A 15,569-nucleotide genomic window follows, 5' to 3' on the forward strand; every position below is an offset into this window, starting at 1 on the left:
ATAAAATATATTTACTAGAATATGTGTATGTTAATATGTGTTTATAGCTTACTTAAGATTATGTCAACACGTAATTTTTCTTTTGTCTTTAAATAGTCCTCAAAATGGGTCTTGGACTTACTGAGAAAAGTCATGAACTCACATTTCAGGAAAAAAAATGTCCATATGTACAAAAACTAACTTTATTTCAGGAGAGTCTCAGACTCATCCGTGGACTCCAGATTAGGAACTCTGGTTGTAAGCACTCTTCTTGGCATCTGCATAGTAGTCTCTTGTCTTAGTACATTCGTATTTATTTATTTTTAAAAATTTCTTAAATTGAGGCATAGCTGATTTACAGTGTTTCAGGTATGCAACAAAGTCAGTTACATATATCGATATACCTTCTTTCTTAGATTCTGTTCCATTATAGGTACTTCAAGATATTGAATGCAGTTCCCTGTGCTATACAGTAGGTCCTTGTTGTTTATCTATTTTGTATATAGTAGCTTGTTGTTGTTATTGTTGTTTAGCCACTCAGTTGTGACTAACTATTTTGCAACCCCATGGACTGTAAGCCCTCCAGGCTCCCCTGTCCATGGGATTTTCCAGGCAAGAATACTGGAGTGGGTTGCCATTTCCTTTTTCAGGGCATCTTCCCAAGCTAGGGATAGAACCCACGTCTCCTGAATTCCAAGTGAATTCTTTTTACTGCTCAGCCACCAAGGAAGCCCTGCCTGTTAATCTCAAATTCTTAATTTATCCCTCCTCTGCCCTTTTCCCTTTTGGTAACCGTGGATTTGATGTCTATGTTTGTGACTATATTTCTGTTTTGTAAATAAATTCATTTGTATCATTTTGTAATATTTCACAGAGAAGTGATAGAATTTTTTTTTTTTTCTATCTGACTTACTTCACTTAGTGTGATCATCTCTAGGTCCATCCATGTTGCTACAAATAGCCTTATTTCATTCCTTTTTAATGGCTGAGTGATATTCCATTGTATATATGCTATATGTATCACATCTTCTTTACCCACTCATTTTTCAGTGGACATTTAGGTTGCTTCTATGTCTTGGCTATTGGAAATAGTGTTGCAGTAAACACTGAGGTACATGTATATTTTCAAATTAGAGCATTCCTCTTTCCAGATATATGCCCAGGAGTGGGATTGCTGGATCATATAGTAACTCTATTTTAGTTTTTAAAGGCAATCTCTATTGGCTCAGGTGGTAAAGAATCCTCCTGCAATGCAGGAGACCTGGGTTTGATCCCTGGGTTGGGAAAATCCCCTGGAGAAGGAAATGGCAACCCACTCCAGTATTCTTGCCTGGAAAATCCCATGGACAGAGGAGCCTCGCGGGCTACAGTCCATGTGGTTGCAAAAAGTCAGAAAGGACTGATCGAATAACACTTTCACTTTCCTGTTTAACTACATCATATTCGGTTTAGGACTGACTTTGGGATCCAAAAGCTTGGGTTCAAAAAGCCTGACTCTATCCCTACTAGGAGGTGACTTGGCAAATTCTTTCGACTTGGCAAATTTCTGACCTCATTAAGCCTGTTATAAAAACTGAATGAGATGATCCATGATTAAAAGCTCAGCAGATTGTCCTGTATGTAAGCACTCAAGTGGCTCTCATTTTTTTTAAAAAAATTCCCTGATTGTTTCCTTAGGATAAACACCCACAAATAGAATTGCTAGATCAAAGCAGATGCGCATTTTTAGGGCTACTGTCATCTACACCAAGTTTTCTTCTAGAAAGGATACACCACTAGCAATATGAGAGGGTATGCAGATGATAGAATCCTTGGCACCATAATATAATATCATTTATGTCAGTCTTTTATTTATTTATTATTATTATTTTTTTACTTTACAATATTGTATTGGTTTTGTCACACATCAACATGAATCCGCCATGAGTGTACAGGTGTTCCCAATCCCAAACTCCCCCTCACACCATCCCTCCAGGTCATCCCAGTGCACCAGCCCCAAGCATCCTGCACCCTGCTTCGAACCTAGACTGGCGATTCATTTCTTATATGATATTATACATGTTTCAATGCCATTCTCCCAAATCATCCCACCCTCTCCCACTCCCACAGAGTCAAAAGACTGTTCTATACATCTGTGTCTCTTTTGCTGTCTCGCATACAGGGTTATCGTTGCCATCTTTCTAAATTTCATATATATGCGTTAGTATACTGTATTGGTGTTTTTCTTTACTTCACTCTGTATAATCGGCTCCAGTTTCATCCACCTCAGTAGAACTGATTCAAATGTATTCTTTTTAATGGCTGAGTAATACTGCATTGTGTATATGTACCACAGCTTTCTTATCCATTTGTCTGCTGATGGATATCTAGGTTGTTTCCATGTCCTGGCTATTATAAACAGTGCTGTGATGAACATTGGGGTACACTTGTCTCTTTCAATTTTGGTTTCCTCAGTATGTATGCCCAGCAGTGGGATTGCTGGGTCATAAGGCAGTTCTATTTCCAGTTTTTAAAGGAATCTCCATACTGTTCTCCATAGTGGCTGTACTAGTTTGCATTCCCACCAACAGTGTAGGAGGGTTCCCTTTTCTCCACACCCTCTCCAGCCTTTATTGCTTGTAGACTTTTGGATAGCAGTCATTCTGACTGGCATGAAATGGTACCTCATTGTGGTTTTGATTTGCATTTCTCTAATAATGAGTGATGTTGAGCATCTTTTCATGTATTTGTTAGCCATCTGTATGTCTTCTTTGGAGAAATGTTTATTTAGTTCTTTGGCCCATTTTTTGATTGGGTCATTTATTTTTCTGGAATTGAGCTGCATAAGTTGCTTGTATATTTTTGAGATTAGTTGTTTGTCAGTTGCTTCATTTGCTATTATTTTCTCCCATTCTGAAGGCTGTCTTTTCACCTTGTTTATAGTTTCCTTTGTTGTGCAGGAGCTTTTAATTTTAATTAGGTCCCATTTGTTTATTTTTGCTTTTATTTCCAACATTCTGGGAGGTGGGTCATAGAGGATCCTGCTGTGATTTATGTCAGAGAGTGTTTTGCCTATGTTCTCCTCTAGGAGTTTTATAGTTTCTGGTCTTATGCCCATTTTGAGTTTATTTTTGTGTATGGTGTTAGAAAGTGTTCTAGTTTCATTCTTTTACAAGTGGTTGACCAGTCTTCCCAGCACCACTTGCTAAAGAGATTATCGTTAATCCATTGTATATTCTTGCCTCCTTTGTTGAAGATAAGGTGTCCTTAGGTGTGTGGATTTATCTCTGGGCTTTCTATTTTGTTCCATTGATCTATATTTCTGTCTTTGTGCCAGTGCCAGTACTGTACTGTCTTGATGACGGTGGCTTTGTAGTAGAGCCTGAAGTCAGGCAGGTTGATTCCTCCAGGTCCATTCTTCTTTCTCAAGATTGCTTTGGCTATTGGAGGTTTTTTGTATTTCCATATAAATTGTGAAATTATTTGTTCTAGCTCTGTGAAAAATACTGTTGGTAGCTTGATAGGGATTACATTGAATCTATAGATTGCTTTGGGTAGTATACTCATTTTCACTATATTGATTCTTCCAATCCATGAACATGGTATATTTCTCCATCTGTTAGTGTCCTCTTTGATTTCTTTCACCAGTGTTTTATAGTTTTCTATATATAGGTCCTTAGTTTCTTTAGGTAGATATATTCCTAAGTATTTTATTCTTTTCATTGCAATGGTGAATGGAATTGTTTCCTTAATTTCTTTTTCTATTTTCTTATTATTAGTGTATAGGAATGCAAGGGACTTCTGTGTGTTGATTTTATATCCTGCCACTTTACTATATTCATTGATTAGCTCTAGTAATTTTCTGGTGGAGTCTTTAGGGTTTTCTATTTAGAGGATCATGTCATCTGCAAACAGTGAGAGATTTACTTCTTCCTTTCCAACTTGGATTCCTTTTATTTCTTTTTCTTCTCTGATTGCTGTGGCCAAAACTTCCAGAACTATGTTGAATAGTAGTGGTGAAAGTGGGCACCCTTGTCTTGTTCCTGACTTTAGGGAAAATGCTTTCAATTTTTCACCATTGAGGATAACGGCATCTAATTGGTTCAGTTTAATTTCTTTGGTCTTTTCATTGTATGATCTTGTATATCTATTCATAGCATTTGTGCTTTTTTTTCCTATTGTATTGTTTGTTCTTGTTAATTTATAAAACCGTTTTATAAAATTAATATTAGCTCTTGGTTTTATAAAAGTTGCAAATATTTTTTCTTATTTTGTAATTTGCTTTTAAGTTTTCAATGCTTTTTTGACTATAACAAAGTTTAAAATTTTTATGGCGTCCTAGCTGTTGAGTTTCCTGTTATGATTTTTTCTGTTACTTTTTTGCTTAGGAACATTTTCCCTATCCAAAGATGAGATAAATACTAGCTAATATTTTTCTCCAGAAATTTTGTTCTGTTATTGTTATTAATATTAACTCTTTAATCCATGTGGAATTAATTTTGGTGTATGGTGTGCAAGAAGAATCTAAATTTCTTTTCCCCCAGCTGGCATTTTCCACCTATGGTGTCATCTTTCCCATCTATGTATTTTCTCCCTTTTGTGTGGGCCAGACTCTCCTTGGCAGCAGTAAGGGTAAAAGGTAGGGCAATAGAGGATGTTCAGTGACCTGCAGCAGCCTGCCATTATCACTGCACCTGGAGAGCGAGCTCTCTTTTCCTAAGCCTAGGGTTTTTCCTAAATAGTGAAAAAGATCAGAAGGAAGAGGGGAGGCAAGAGCATATGCTTTCTTTACAACAACCACACGAGCAGGAGAGACGACAGGTGTGCATGCCCCCAAGAAATCCTTGAGGCTGCAGGTTGAGCATGATTCTCCTGCTGATTTACAACCCAAGCCCATCTCTTCTGCTTTCACTCTTCACCCACTGCAAAAATTCTCTCCCATATCCCTCCCCAGTTCCCAAAAGGAGTTAGTTGGATGGGTTGGCCTGCCTCTAGTTACTGCTTATTTAATTTGATTGTGGATTTTAATATCATTAGCACAAATTGGAGTGGTGTCTGCAGAGTCAGGCTTCAGCTCACCCTCTGCCATTTGTGTTCTTGGCTTATCTTTTCCTGTGGTTTCAAGAATGTAAAGGTTCCACAGTGCCTCCTCCTTATCTTGTCTGTTTGTTCACATGTCTCCTATTCACTTAACTGAAGTATTTGGGTGGCATTTTTTTGTTTGTTTGTTTATTTGCACATAAGCCAAAATGAAAACTTGGAATGTTTTTGGTCATATTCTACTTCCTTCAAAGCTCTACAGATGTTATGGCATTGTTTTTTTTTTTAGGTTTACTGTCTGGGGACAGTTTGAGGGTATATTATTTTCCTAAATGCTTGCAGAAGCACTGCTCTTGTGGATTTATGGTCTAATGGAGAGGAAATAAATTATTTGTGATAAAGAGTGTAATATGCCATGAACTTAATCGTATCTGTTATGTGTGTGTGTGTGCTTGCTAAGTCGCTTCAGTTGTGTCCTGCTCTTTGTGACTCTATGGATAGCAGCCTGCCCAGCTCCTCTGTCCATGGGACTCTCCAGGCAAGATTATTGAAATGGAGGAGTGGGTTGCCTCTTCCAAGGGATCTTCCCCACCCAGAGATTGAACCTGCCTCTCATGTCTCTGGCATTGGCAGGTAGGATTTTTACCACTAGTGCCACCTGGGAAGCCCCATATTTGTCATAATCTCTTCCATTTTCACAAGATTTGAGGAAGAGAAAATATAAACATATTTATATTTTCAAAAGGCAAAAGAGAAAAGGAAAGATACATCCATTTGGATGCAGAGTTCCAAAGAATAGCAAGGAGAGATAAGAAAACCTTCCTAAGTGATCAATGCAAAGAAATAGAGGAAAACAATAGAATGGGAAAGGCTAGAGATGGCTTCAAGAAAATTAGAGACCTCAAGGGAATAATTCATGCAAAGATGCACAATTAAGGACAGAAACAGTATGAACCTAACAACAGAAAATATTGAGAGGTGGGAAGAACACTCAGAAGAACTATACAAAAAAGATCTTAATGACCTAGATAACCACCATGGTGTGATCACTCACCTAGAGCCAGACATCCTGGACTGCGAGGTCAAGCAGGTTTTAGGAAGCATCACTATGAACAAAGGTAGTGGAGGTGATGGAATTCCAGCTGAGCTATTTCAAATCCTAAAAGATGATGCTGTGAAAGTGCTGTACTGAGTTCAGTTCAGTTCAGTTGCTCAGTCATGTCCGACTCTTTGCGACCCCATGAACCGCAGCATGCCAAGCCTCCCTGTCCATCACCAACACTTGGAGTCCACCCAAACCCATGTCCATTGAGTCGGTGATGCCATCCAACCATCTCATCCTCTGTCGGCTCCTTCTCCTCCTGCCCCCAATCTTTCCCAGCATCAGGGTCTTTTCCAATGAGTTAGCTCTTCGCATTAGGTGGCCAAAGTATTGGAGTTTCAGCTTCAACATCAGTCCTTCCAATGAACACCCAGGACTGATCTTTAGTATGGACTGGTTGGAACTCCTTGCGGTCCAAGGGTCTCTCAAGAGTCTTCTCTAACACCACAGTTCAAAAGCATCAATTCTTTGGCACTCAGCTTTCTTTATAGTCCAACTCTCACATCCATACATGACCATTGGAAAAACCATAACCTTAACTAGATGGACCTTTGCTGCACTCAATACCAGCAACTTTGGAAAACAGCAGTGGCCACAGGACTGGAAAAGGTCAGTTTTCATTCCAATCCCAAAGAAAGGCAATGCCAAAGAATGCTCAAACTACAGCACAATTGCACTCATCTCACACACTAGCAAAATAATGCCCCAAATTTTCCAAGCCAGGCTTCAACAGCACATGAACAGAGAACTTCCAGATGTTCAAGCTGGATTTAGAAAAAGCAGAGGAACGAGAGATCAAATTGCCAACATCAATTGGATCATCAAAAAAGCAAGAGAGTTCCAAAAAACCATCTATTTCTGCTTTATTGACTATGCCAAAGCCTTTGATTGTGTGGATTACAACAAACTGTGGAAAATTCTTAAGGAGATGGGACTACCAGACCTCCTTACTTTCCTCCTGAGAAATCTGTATGCAGGTCAAGAAGCAATAGTTAGAACCAGACATGGAACAACAGGCTGGTTCCAAAGTTGGAAAGGAGTACATCAAGGCTGTATATTGTCACCCTGCTTATTTAACTTCTATGCAGAGTATATCATGGGAAATGCCAGGCTGGATGAAGCACAAGCTGGAATTAGGATTGCCAGGAGAAATAGCAATAACCTCAGATATGCAGATGGAGAAGGCAATGGCAACCCACTCCAGTACTGTTGCCTGGAAAATCCCATGGATGGAGGAGCCTGGTGAACCGTCTATGGGGTCGCACAGAGTTGGACACGAATGAAGTGACTTAGCAGCAGCAGCAGTAGATATGCAGATGACACCACCCTTATGACAGAAAGCAAAGAGAAACTAAAGAGTCTCTTGATGAAAGTGAAAGAGGAGAGTGAAAAGGCTGATTTAAAAAATACTAAAATACTAAAATTCAAAATACTAAAGTTCTAAATTTAAAATACTAAAATTCAAAAAATACTAAGATCATGGCACCTGATCTCATTACTTCATGGCAAATAGATGGGGAAACAATGCAAACAGTGACAAACTTTATTTTCTTGGGCTCCAAAATCACTGCAGATGGTGACTGCAGCCATAAAATTAAAAGATGCTTGCTCCTCGGAAGAAAAGCTATGACCAACCTAGACAGCATATGAAAGAGCAGAGACATTACTTTGCCAACAAAGGTCCATCTAGTCAAAACTATGGTTTTTCCAGTAGTCATGTATGGATGCGAAAGTTGGACCATAAAGAAAGATAAGTGCCGAAGAATTGATGCAAGGAAATCGAAACAGTCAATTCTAAAGGAAATCAGTGCTGAATGTTCATTGGAAGGACTGATGCTGAAGCTCCAATACTTTGGCCACATGATGCGAAGAGCTGACTCATTGAAAAATACCTTAACATTGGGAAAGATTGAAGGCAGGTGGAGAAGGGGATGACAGAGGATGAGATGGTTAGATGGCATCACCAACTCGATGGACATGAGTTTGAGCAAGCTCCTGGAGATGGTGAAGGACAGGGAAGCCTGGTGTGCTGCAGTCCATGGCACTGCAAAGATTTGGACACAACTGAGCGATTGAACTGAACTGAAATATAAACATAAGAACTCAGTGCACCATTGGGAAATGGAAGTCACCCAGTCTCCTCTGATGTAGAAAATGGGATAGAGACAAGTTTCCAGGAGGAAGAATTCACTCTAGGATCTTGGCTCCATACAGACTGAACCTGAACTAAGACTTCAGCCTAGAAATCCCTGCTATTGGCTTTCACAGCTCAACTGGCTATCAGGTTATAGTCACTTCAGTCAGCCAGCTGCCTTCTCCATGGCTTCTTGATATGCAGGGAGGTCCCTTTCCTTTGCAGATGCACCCAGGGACTCACATAAAGTTGTTAAGCCAACACTCCCAAGAACTCTGCATTTGATTTGTTTTCTGGATAAACCTGTCTGAAGCAGGGAAACTCACCACTTTATTTCTTTTCAGTTCTTTAATCCTAAAGCCTGGGCTATACTCAAATCATAAATCTGACCACTGAAGTAGCCTTTACCCATCTGCCAAAAATTCCCAAACACACATTTTTCACAGAGACTTTTCTTAGCAGAGCTCTTCCCCTGCAGTGCTTTAACACCATATCCCGATGAACACTGAGTCAGGTGCTTGTGGATTTAGCTGATGAGGCTGAGATTTCCCTGTGCCTCGGATTCCTGGTGTGGAATAATCGAGCTAACAGGATCTCTCCCAAGGCTCTGCTGAGAGAAAATAAAATGAAATAATTCATACGCACTTGCACAAGACCTGACTCAAACCCCACCAATATATTTTATTACTTTCTACGTTGTCAGAACACAAGTATTGTGTCTTGCTACCAGAGAGCCATTCCTATGAAGTCAAGCATCCCTCGCAACACTCGGTGTTGCAGGCTCTTTGAACAGTCTATATGATGTCTGTGCGTGCATAGACCAGCTTTCTCTCGCTCTCATGTGTCTGGATGTCCAGATTTCATTATGAAGGAGTCAGAGCCCATCAGAGAACTTGATCAGCAGCCAGGCACGGTTTTTTTCTTCTTGTTGTCCTTTGTCAGGTCTTTGTTCCGCCCCTGGCTACACTCTTACAGAACCACTTACTGGTGATTAAAAGGAGGGACTCGGCCGGCGAAGGCGGGGCCTGAGGGCGCGGGGGGCCCGGCGATTGGGTTCACCCTCGCGGGCTGCGCTTTCTTAAGTGCCAGCCAGCGGGTGCCGGCCAACCTCCCCCCAACCCCCGCCACCCCCCGCCGCCCACTCCGCCCTACCACAGCAGAGGACCAGCCGGCCGCCCCAGACGTCAGCCGCGCGCAGCAGAGCCTTGCAATTGAGTCCCGTTTGGCAGCTGCGGACGGGCGGACAGACAGACGGACGGCGGTGGCGATCGAAGGAGCAGGGAGGCCCGCGCGGCGGGAGGGAAGAGAAGTCCGCAGGGCAGGCAAGAGCCAGACCCGCTGCCTCCCCCGACAGAGCCATGGACAGCACCGGCAACGCCACCCTGCTCTTCGGCACCGACAACGCCACCCTGCTCTTCGGCACCGACAACGCCACCCTGTTCTTCGGCCAGTCCACGCTGCTCCCGGACAATTACACCTTGTCGCCCACCGCCAGCAGCCTGAGTCCCGGCCCGGACGCACCCCTCACACCGGCCTCCAGCGCCGGCCCCGGCCCCGTGCTCAGTGTGGCACCCGGGCCCGGAGTCAGTTTCAGCCCCGGCCCCACTCCGACCCCGGCGCCGACGGCCGGCAGCTTCGCGGGCGGGGCGGGTGGCCCAAGCCCGACCCTGTTCGCTCGGCCCGAGGCGGCCCACGAGCCCCCGTTCTGGGACACGCCGCTGAACCACGGGCTGAACGTGTTGGTGGGCGCCGCCCTGTGCATCACCATGCTGGGCCTGGGCTGCACGGTGGACGGGAACCATTTCGGGGCTCACGTCCGCCGGCCGGTGGGCGCGCTGCTGGCCGCGCTCTGCCAGTTCGGCTTCCTGCCGCTGCTGGCCTTCTTGCTGGCGCTCGCCTTCTCCCTGGACGGCTCGGCCGCCGTGGCGGTGCTCCTATGTGGCTGCTGTCCCGGGGGGAATCTCTCCAACCTCATGTCCCTGCTCGTGGACGGCGACATGAACCTCAGGTACGGAGCGGCTATCTAATCGGCGTCAACCGCGTTTACAGCCACGGGTTCAAGACCAAGGAGGGAGGAAGCAGAGGCGGTTAGCATGAGGTGCGGAAGAGCTGCAGAGAAACTGGAGATGAGGGTGATGTACAGGCAGAAGAGGTAGGGTTGGAGGGGAGAAGATCTAGATGGGAACAGAGGTTCTCTGAGGGCTGGGGGTCTCATCCACAGCTCTCTCCCCCACCCTCCCTGACTGTCAGTGCAGGTCTGGGCCCCGGAAGACAAAGGGGACTGGGAAGTCTGAAGCCAGGACTCGCGCGAAATGTAAAAGCAAACTAGGGCTGTTGGCTCCAATAAAGGAAGTAATCTCATATATAAGGTTGTGATTGAGGTCAGTCCAACAAGTAGTATCCGGCAGCTTTCCCATGTCCTTCAGGGTGCTTTGGAGGATTAGAAAAGATAACAAAAATATTCCTTGCCCTCACAATCATCCAGAGGGTAACCAGTGCAGTAGGCTGCAGAAAGAGAGCCACAGTCCTGAGATTCTATCTCTTACCTGAAGTTCCTAGTTCAACTGGGCTTAGACATGTTGCTCTCTTGGTGCCCCCCTGAGATGAAGCAGGTTCACCTCTGACTTCAAACTGGGGGGCTTGCAGTCTCCCTCTTTCTCCTTTATCCAGTGTGCAAGCAAGGCTCTTAGGCTCAAAGCTGTTCCAACTTCTGTCCATTCCCTTTCCTGCAGCATCATCATGACCATCTCCTCCACTCTCCTGGCCCTGGTCTTGATGCCTCTGTGCCTGTGGATCTACAGCCGGCCTTGGATCGACACTCCCCTGGTGCAGTTACTACCCATAGGGACAGTGATCCTGACCCTCTGCAGCACTCTCATCCCCATCGGTTTAGGCGTCTTCATTCGCTACAGATACAGCCGGGTGGCTGACTACATTGTGAAGGTAAGGCCACTCTTCCCTTTGCCTCCTTTACGTTCATAGAGGGCCCTTGGTCTCTGACCCATGGCCGAAATGGTGAGAAGTTTGGAAAAGAAGGATGAGGAAGAAAAGGACTGGGCAGCCCTTGCATGGATAAACTTAAAAAATTATGCCAGGAAGATAACTTCCATCCCATCTTTTGGAACTTCAAAAATAACAGCTTTAATTAATATACCAAGGTTTATTAAAAACAGCATAACTATCAGTACCCATAGGTGGAAACAGATCATGAAGAAAAAAGATGATGGGGCAATTAAACGGCAACATGTTTTTCACTCAGAAGTCATGCATTACTAAAAACCAAAGCAGGTGAAATAAAATGATTTTAATTGGATTTGTGCAGTATTTTAGAAATGCATTACTCTGTTCTTTAAAAGTGGAACTCTAATTCTGAAAAACTCTAGCAGATTCCTTTAAAATGTTTTATTAGTTTTATAAAAGTAACTTTACACTAATAAGACCAAAGGTAATTCAAAAATTACATTGTGGAATATAATAGAATACACAAAATAAAATTAGGTCCTGGGTAAATAATGCAGAATATATTACCATTACTAAATTTGTGTTTCTTTTTCCTTCCCCATTGCAATATATCATATGATTTCTAAAGCTAGTGAAAGGATGAGATTTCTATTATTTTGTGCTGTATATCCAATGTTGCTTTATTTTTAAAAAGTGATGCTTTTTGTAGCAGTAGAGATTTTGAAATAATTGATTGGAGGAAAAAGATTTAAATATTTGTAAATTAAACTTTCTTTGAAAACTCAAAAACAGTAGTAAATAAGAGTAAACCATGGACAGGATTCTCATTTTAAGAAGTTAAATAAAGTACATAACTAATTACTATAAAATGTATATGCAAATTCCTTTAGAAAACAAAGAGAAAAAGTCTCACCCTAATGTTTAAACTATGTAGATTTAAGATGACATAATCTTTTATGTTTTACTTATTTTATTTATTAAAATAATCTGATTATACAGAGGGGCTAACTTTAATATGAAAAATAGAGGGCTCTTTTCAGTACATATATTCAACCTTGAGTAAAAAAAATATGCTCTGTAATAAACATATATTCTTTGAATGTAATAATTGCAGGTGGACTCTTTACTGTCTGAGCCACCAGGGAAGCCCAATAAATATATATGTACATGTAAACATAAATATTTTAATGTTAAACATATTATACTATAGATCATTTTGAGAGCATTAAGAACTAAGTTTGATCATTAAGCTAATAGTATTAATGTGATGCATTTACTATAAAACCTTAGAAATTCTAAGAGAAAGTCAATCAAATACCCTATTTCCATGCTAAAAATAGATAAATATATTTAAATAACAGACAATCCAATAAGACTGTGTAACTTAAAGATGGACTTATTTCTTAACTAGCACACTCATAAGATCTGCTTCATAATATTTTTATACTTTTGCAAACACTTTAAAATGAGTATTCAATGTCAAATGATTTAAATGATTTAAAATGGTTCAAAGGGAATGATTCGGAGCCACTATTTTCACAATGAAGAATCAGATTTCATGTCAAAGCTTTTGATGTAGACACACTTTGAAACTTAATATAAGAAAAGTTTTGATTGGTTCATTTGTAGCATGGGTATCTTATAATCTTATTTCAGTACCCTTTTTAGGATAGATTTTTGACCAGCCCTGATAAATTTTGAATGATTTTTTAAAGAGTATATGCCAATCCCACAGACTCCAAAGGATTATCTTCCCACATATATCTATGAAGCCAGAAGCAACACTTAAATGGCTCTGGAACTGTTGTCTTCCTCACAAACACCCACCCAACCCTCTGCCCCACTGAAAACAAACAAACTGCCAGTCTGAAGAACAAGAAGAATTTCTAGGTTTCCATCTTACTATTTACAAGCCTGTCTTTCATGAGTGAAATGTATCAGTCAGACATCAAGATGACATACTGTTTCATAGTCAATTGTTTTGTATCTAAAATCTTTCTATTATATATAATAATTCCTAAGAATCATTAGAGACAGGTGGGAGGTTTCTCATCAACAGATAAAAAGAAGGGAGTTACAGAATTACAAAGAATTCCTCACATCTTATGTTTACGTTTTTTCTTTTTTCAGACGTAACCTGAGTTGGTAATTCTTGGGTATTACTAACAGTTCTCTGAGATATAAAGTATTTTGAAAGTTAAAAATATTGGACACTCAGTTGCATAAATTAATAGTCTTTTATCTTCTGTGTAAAACCAGAACTAATTTCTTATGGAAAACATGGAGTCCTGTTCAGGGGAAGTAATATCCATCTGTCTACTCCATTCATCAGACTATACCTGTTTTATTGGGCTCAGTTCTAATCCTGTTTTTAAGAGGCACATTCACAAATTAAAGAAATGTTCAGAATGGTTGGGCTTCCTAGGTAGTGCTAGTGGTAAAGAATCTGCCTGCCAATGCAGGAGATGCAAGAGATGCGGGTTCGATCCCTGGGTCCGGAGGATCCCTTGGAGGAGGAAAGGGCAACCTACACACAGTATTCCTGTTGGGAAAATCCCACGGATAGAGGAGCCTAGTGAGCTACAATCCATGGGGCTGCAAAGAGTCAGACAGGACTGAGCACTCAAAACAAATCTTGACTCCAAAACAGTTATGGGATGGAGGCTGAAAACCTGGGACAATCTGCCCCCAGAGAAGAGTAATAACCTTCCCCTCATAACTGTTTTTTTAAACATTTATAGGCTGTTTTTAGGATTAGTCTGTCTGGTCTGTGTTGCTCCTGAGTGCCTATCCAAGACAGGGGCTAGCAGTTATAGAAGGCACATTGTCACTAGACTTAAGAACAGGTCACCAAACAGAGCTATCTGACATGGCCTGGATGCCTCCTAAGGTGATCTACCCATTCTCAAAAATAATGTCAAAAACTTTGCATTCTGTGTAGGAGATCAGACTAGATGGCTCTCCTCTTCCAAGAGTCCAGGGTCCCCTTGTTTGAATTCCTCTGCAGCTATCTTATCATTGTTGTCTTTAGGGCATACCCTGCTGGCATTGCACAACCTTAGTTTCCCCACCAGGGACTGAACCCATGCCCCCTGCTTTGGGAGTGCGGAGTCTTAACCATTGGACCGCCAGGGAAGTTCCAAAAATTATTTTTGATGGCTTCTCTATTTTCTTTTACTAGATTTCCCTCTGGTCTCTGCTAATGACGCTGGTGGTCCTTTTCATATTGACTGGCACTATGCTAGGACCTGAACTGTTGGCCAGTATTCCAGCAGCTGTTTATGTGGTAGCGATTTTTATGCCTTTGGCAGGCTATGCCTCAGGCTACGGCTTAGCTACTCTCTTTCATCTTCCGCCCAACTGCAAGAGGACGGTGAGCCTGGAAACAGGGAGCCAAAATGTGCAGCTCTGTACCGCCATCCTGAAACTGGCATTTCCACCACAAAACATAGGAAGTATGTACATGTTTCCCTTGCTTTATGCCCTTTTCCAGTCTGCGGAAGCAGGGATTTTTGTTTTAATATATAAAATGTATGGAAGCGGAGTACTGCACAAGCAAGATCCTCTAGAAGATGAAGATACAGATATTTCTTATAAGAAACTGAAAGAAGAGGAAATGGCAGACACGTCCTATGGCACAGTGAAAGCAGATAATTTAATTATGATGGAAACCACTCAGACTTCGCTCTAAACATGGAGATACACAGGAGACTTTATCTTGCTGAAATACTATTTCATATTTATGGCCTGTGGTAGTGTCTATGGTTTACATAGAGAACAACAGCTGGTTCAAATCATTATACATGTAACAATTTTGATCTACCCACCATAAGGTTGCATTGGTATATCAACCAAGCATTTACATAAATTACAAATCAGTGTTGTAATGTAACTTGCACCTGGGACTGCTAGGTTGATGGCCTGAACAAGTGTGCTTTTTGGTTTTCACCATTACCGATTTCTATGACTGTTTCAAATATGTTAAACAGGGTCTTGGAAATGTAGAATTTTGATGCACTATCTTATATGAGTAAAAACATGCTATATTTGTAAAGCATAATTGAGTTGAATGTAATTGTTGTTAAAGTGTGCTTGCTCAGTTTATAAATACTTGACACTGTTAAAATTTGACCTGTATTCAGACAAATCCCCAAACAGGTCAATTAAACAATGAAATATAATATCTCATTGTCCAACCTGTTTCAAATCAGGGAAAAATTACATTAATGTATTTGATTACTTGATCTGATATCTATTTGTAATGAACAGCCAACATCTTTCTAGTGAACAAGGTATTTGCTTTTCAACTGGGGACTGGTTCCATCTTCAGCGTTTATGTAAACACAGTCTAAATCAGTTTTCCTTTGCAAAGTT

General features: G+C 41.4%; 1 protein-coding gene across 1 annotated transcript; it reads left to right on the forward strand.

Annotated features, from left to right (window-relative positions):
* The first annotated feature begins 9,413 nt into the window (after positions 1-9,413).
* SLC10A4 (solute carrier family 10 member 4) lies at positions 9,414-15,376 on the forward strand. Its single transcript, XM_004010062.6, has 3 exons — positions 9,414-10,242; positions 10,967-11,177; positions 14,377-15,376. The coding sequence occupies exons 1-3, from the start codon at positions 9,593-9,595 to the stop codon at positions 14,884-14,886; spliced, it is 1,371 nt and encodes a 456-aa protein (XP_004010111.4). The 5' UTR covers positions 9,414-9,592; the 3' UTR covers positions 14,887-15,376.
* The last annotated feature ends 193 nt before the right edge of the window (positions 15,377-15,569 follow it).

This window comes from Ovis aries, chromosome 6, assembly GCF_016772045.2.
Source record: "Ovis aries strain OAR_USU_Benz2616 breed Rambouillet chromosome 6, ARS-UI_Ramb_v3.0, whole genome shotgun sequence".
In the NCBI taxonomy this organism is placed as follows: domain Eukaryota; kingdom Metazoa; phylum Chordata; class Mammalia; order Artiodactyla; family Bovidae; genus Ovis; species Ovis aries.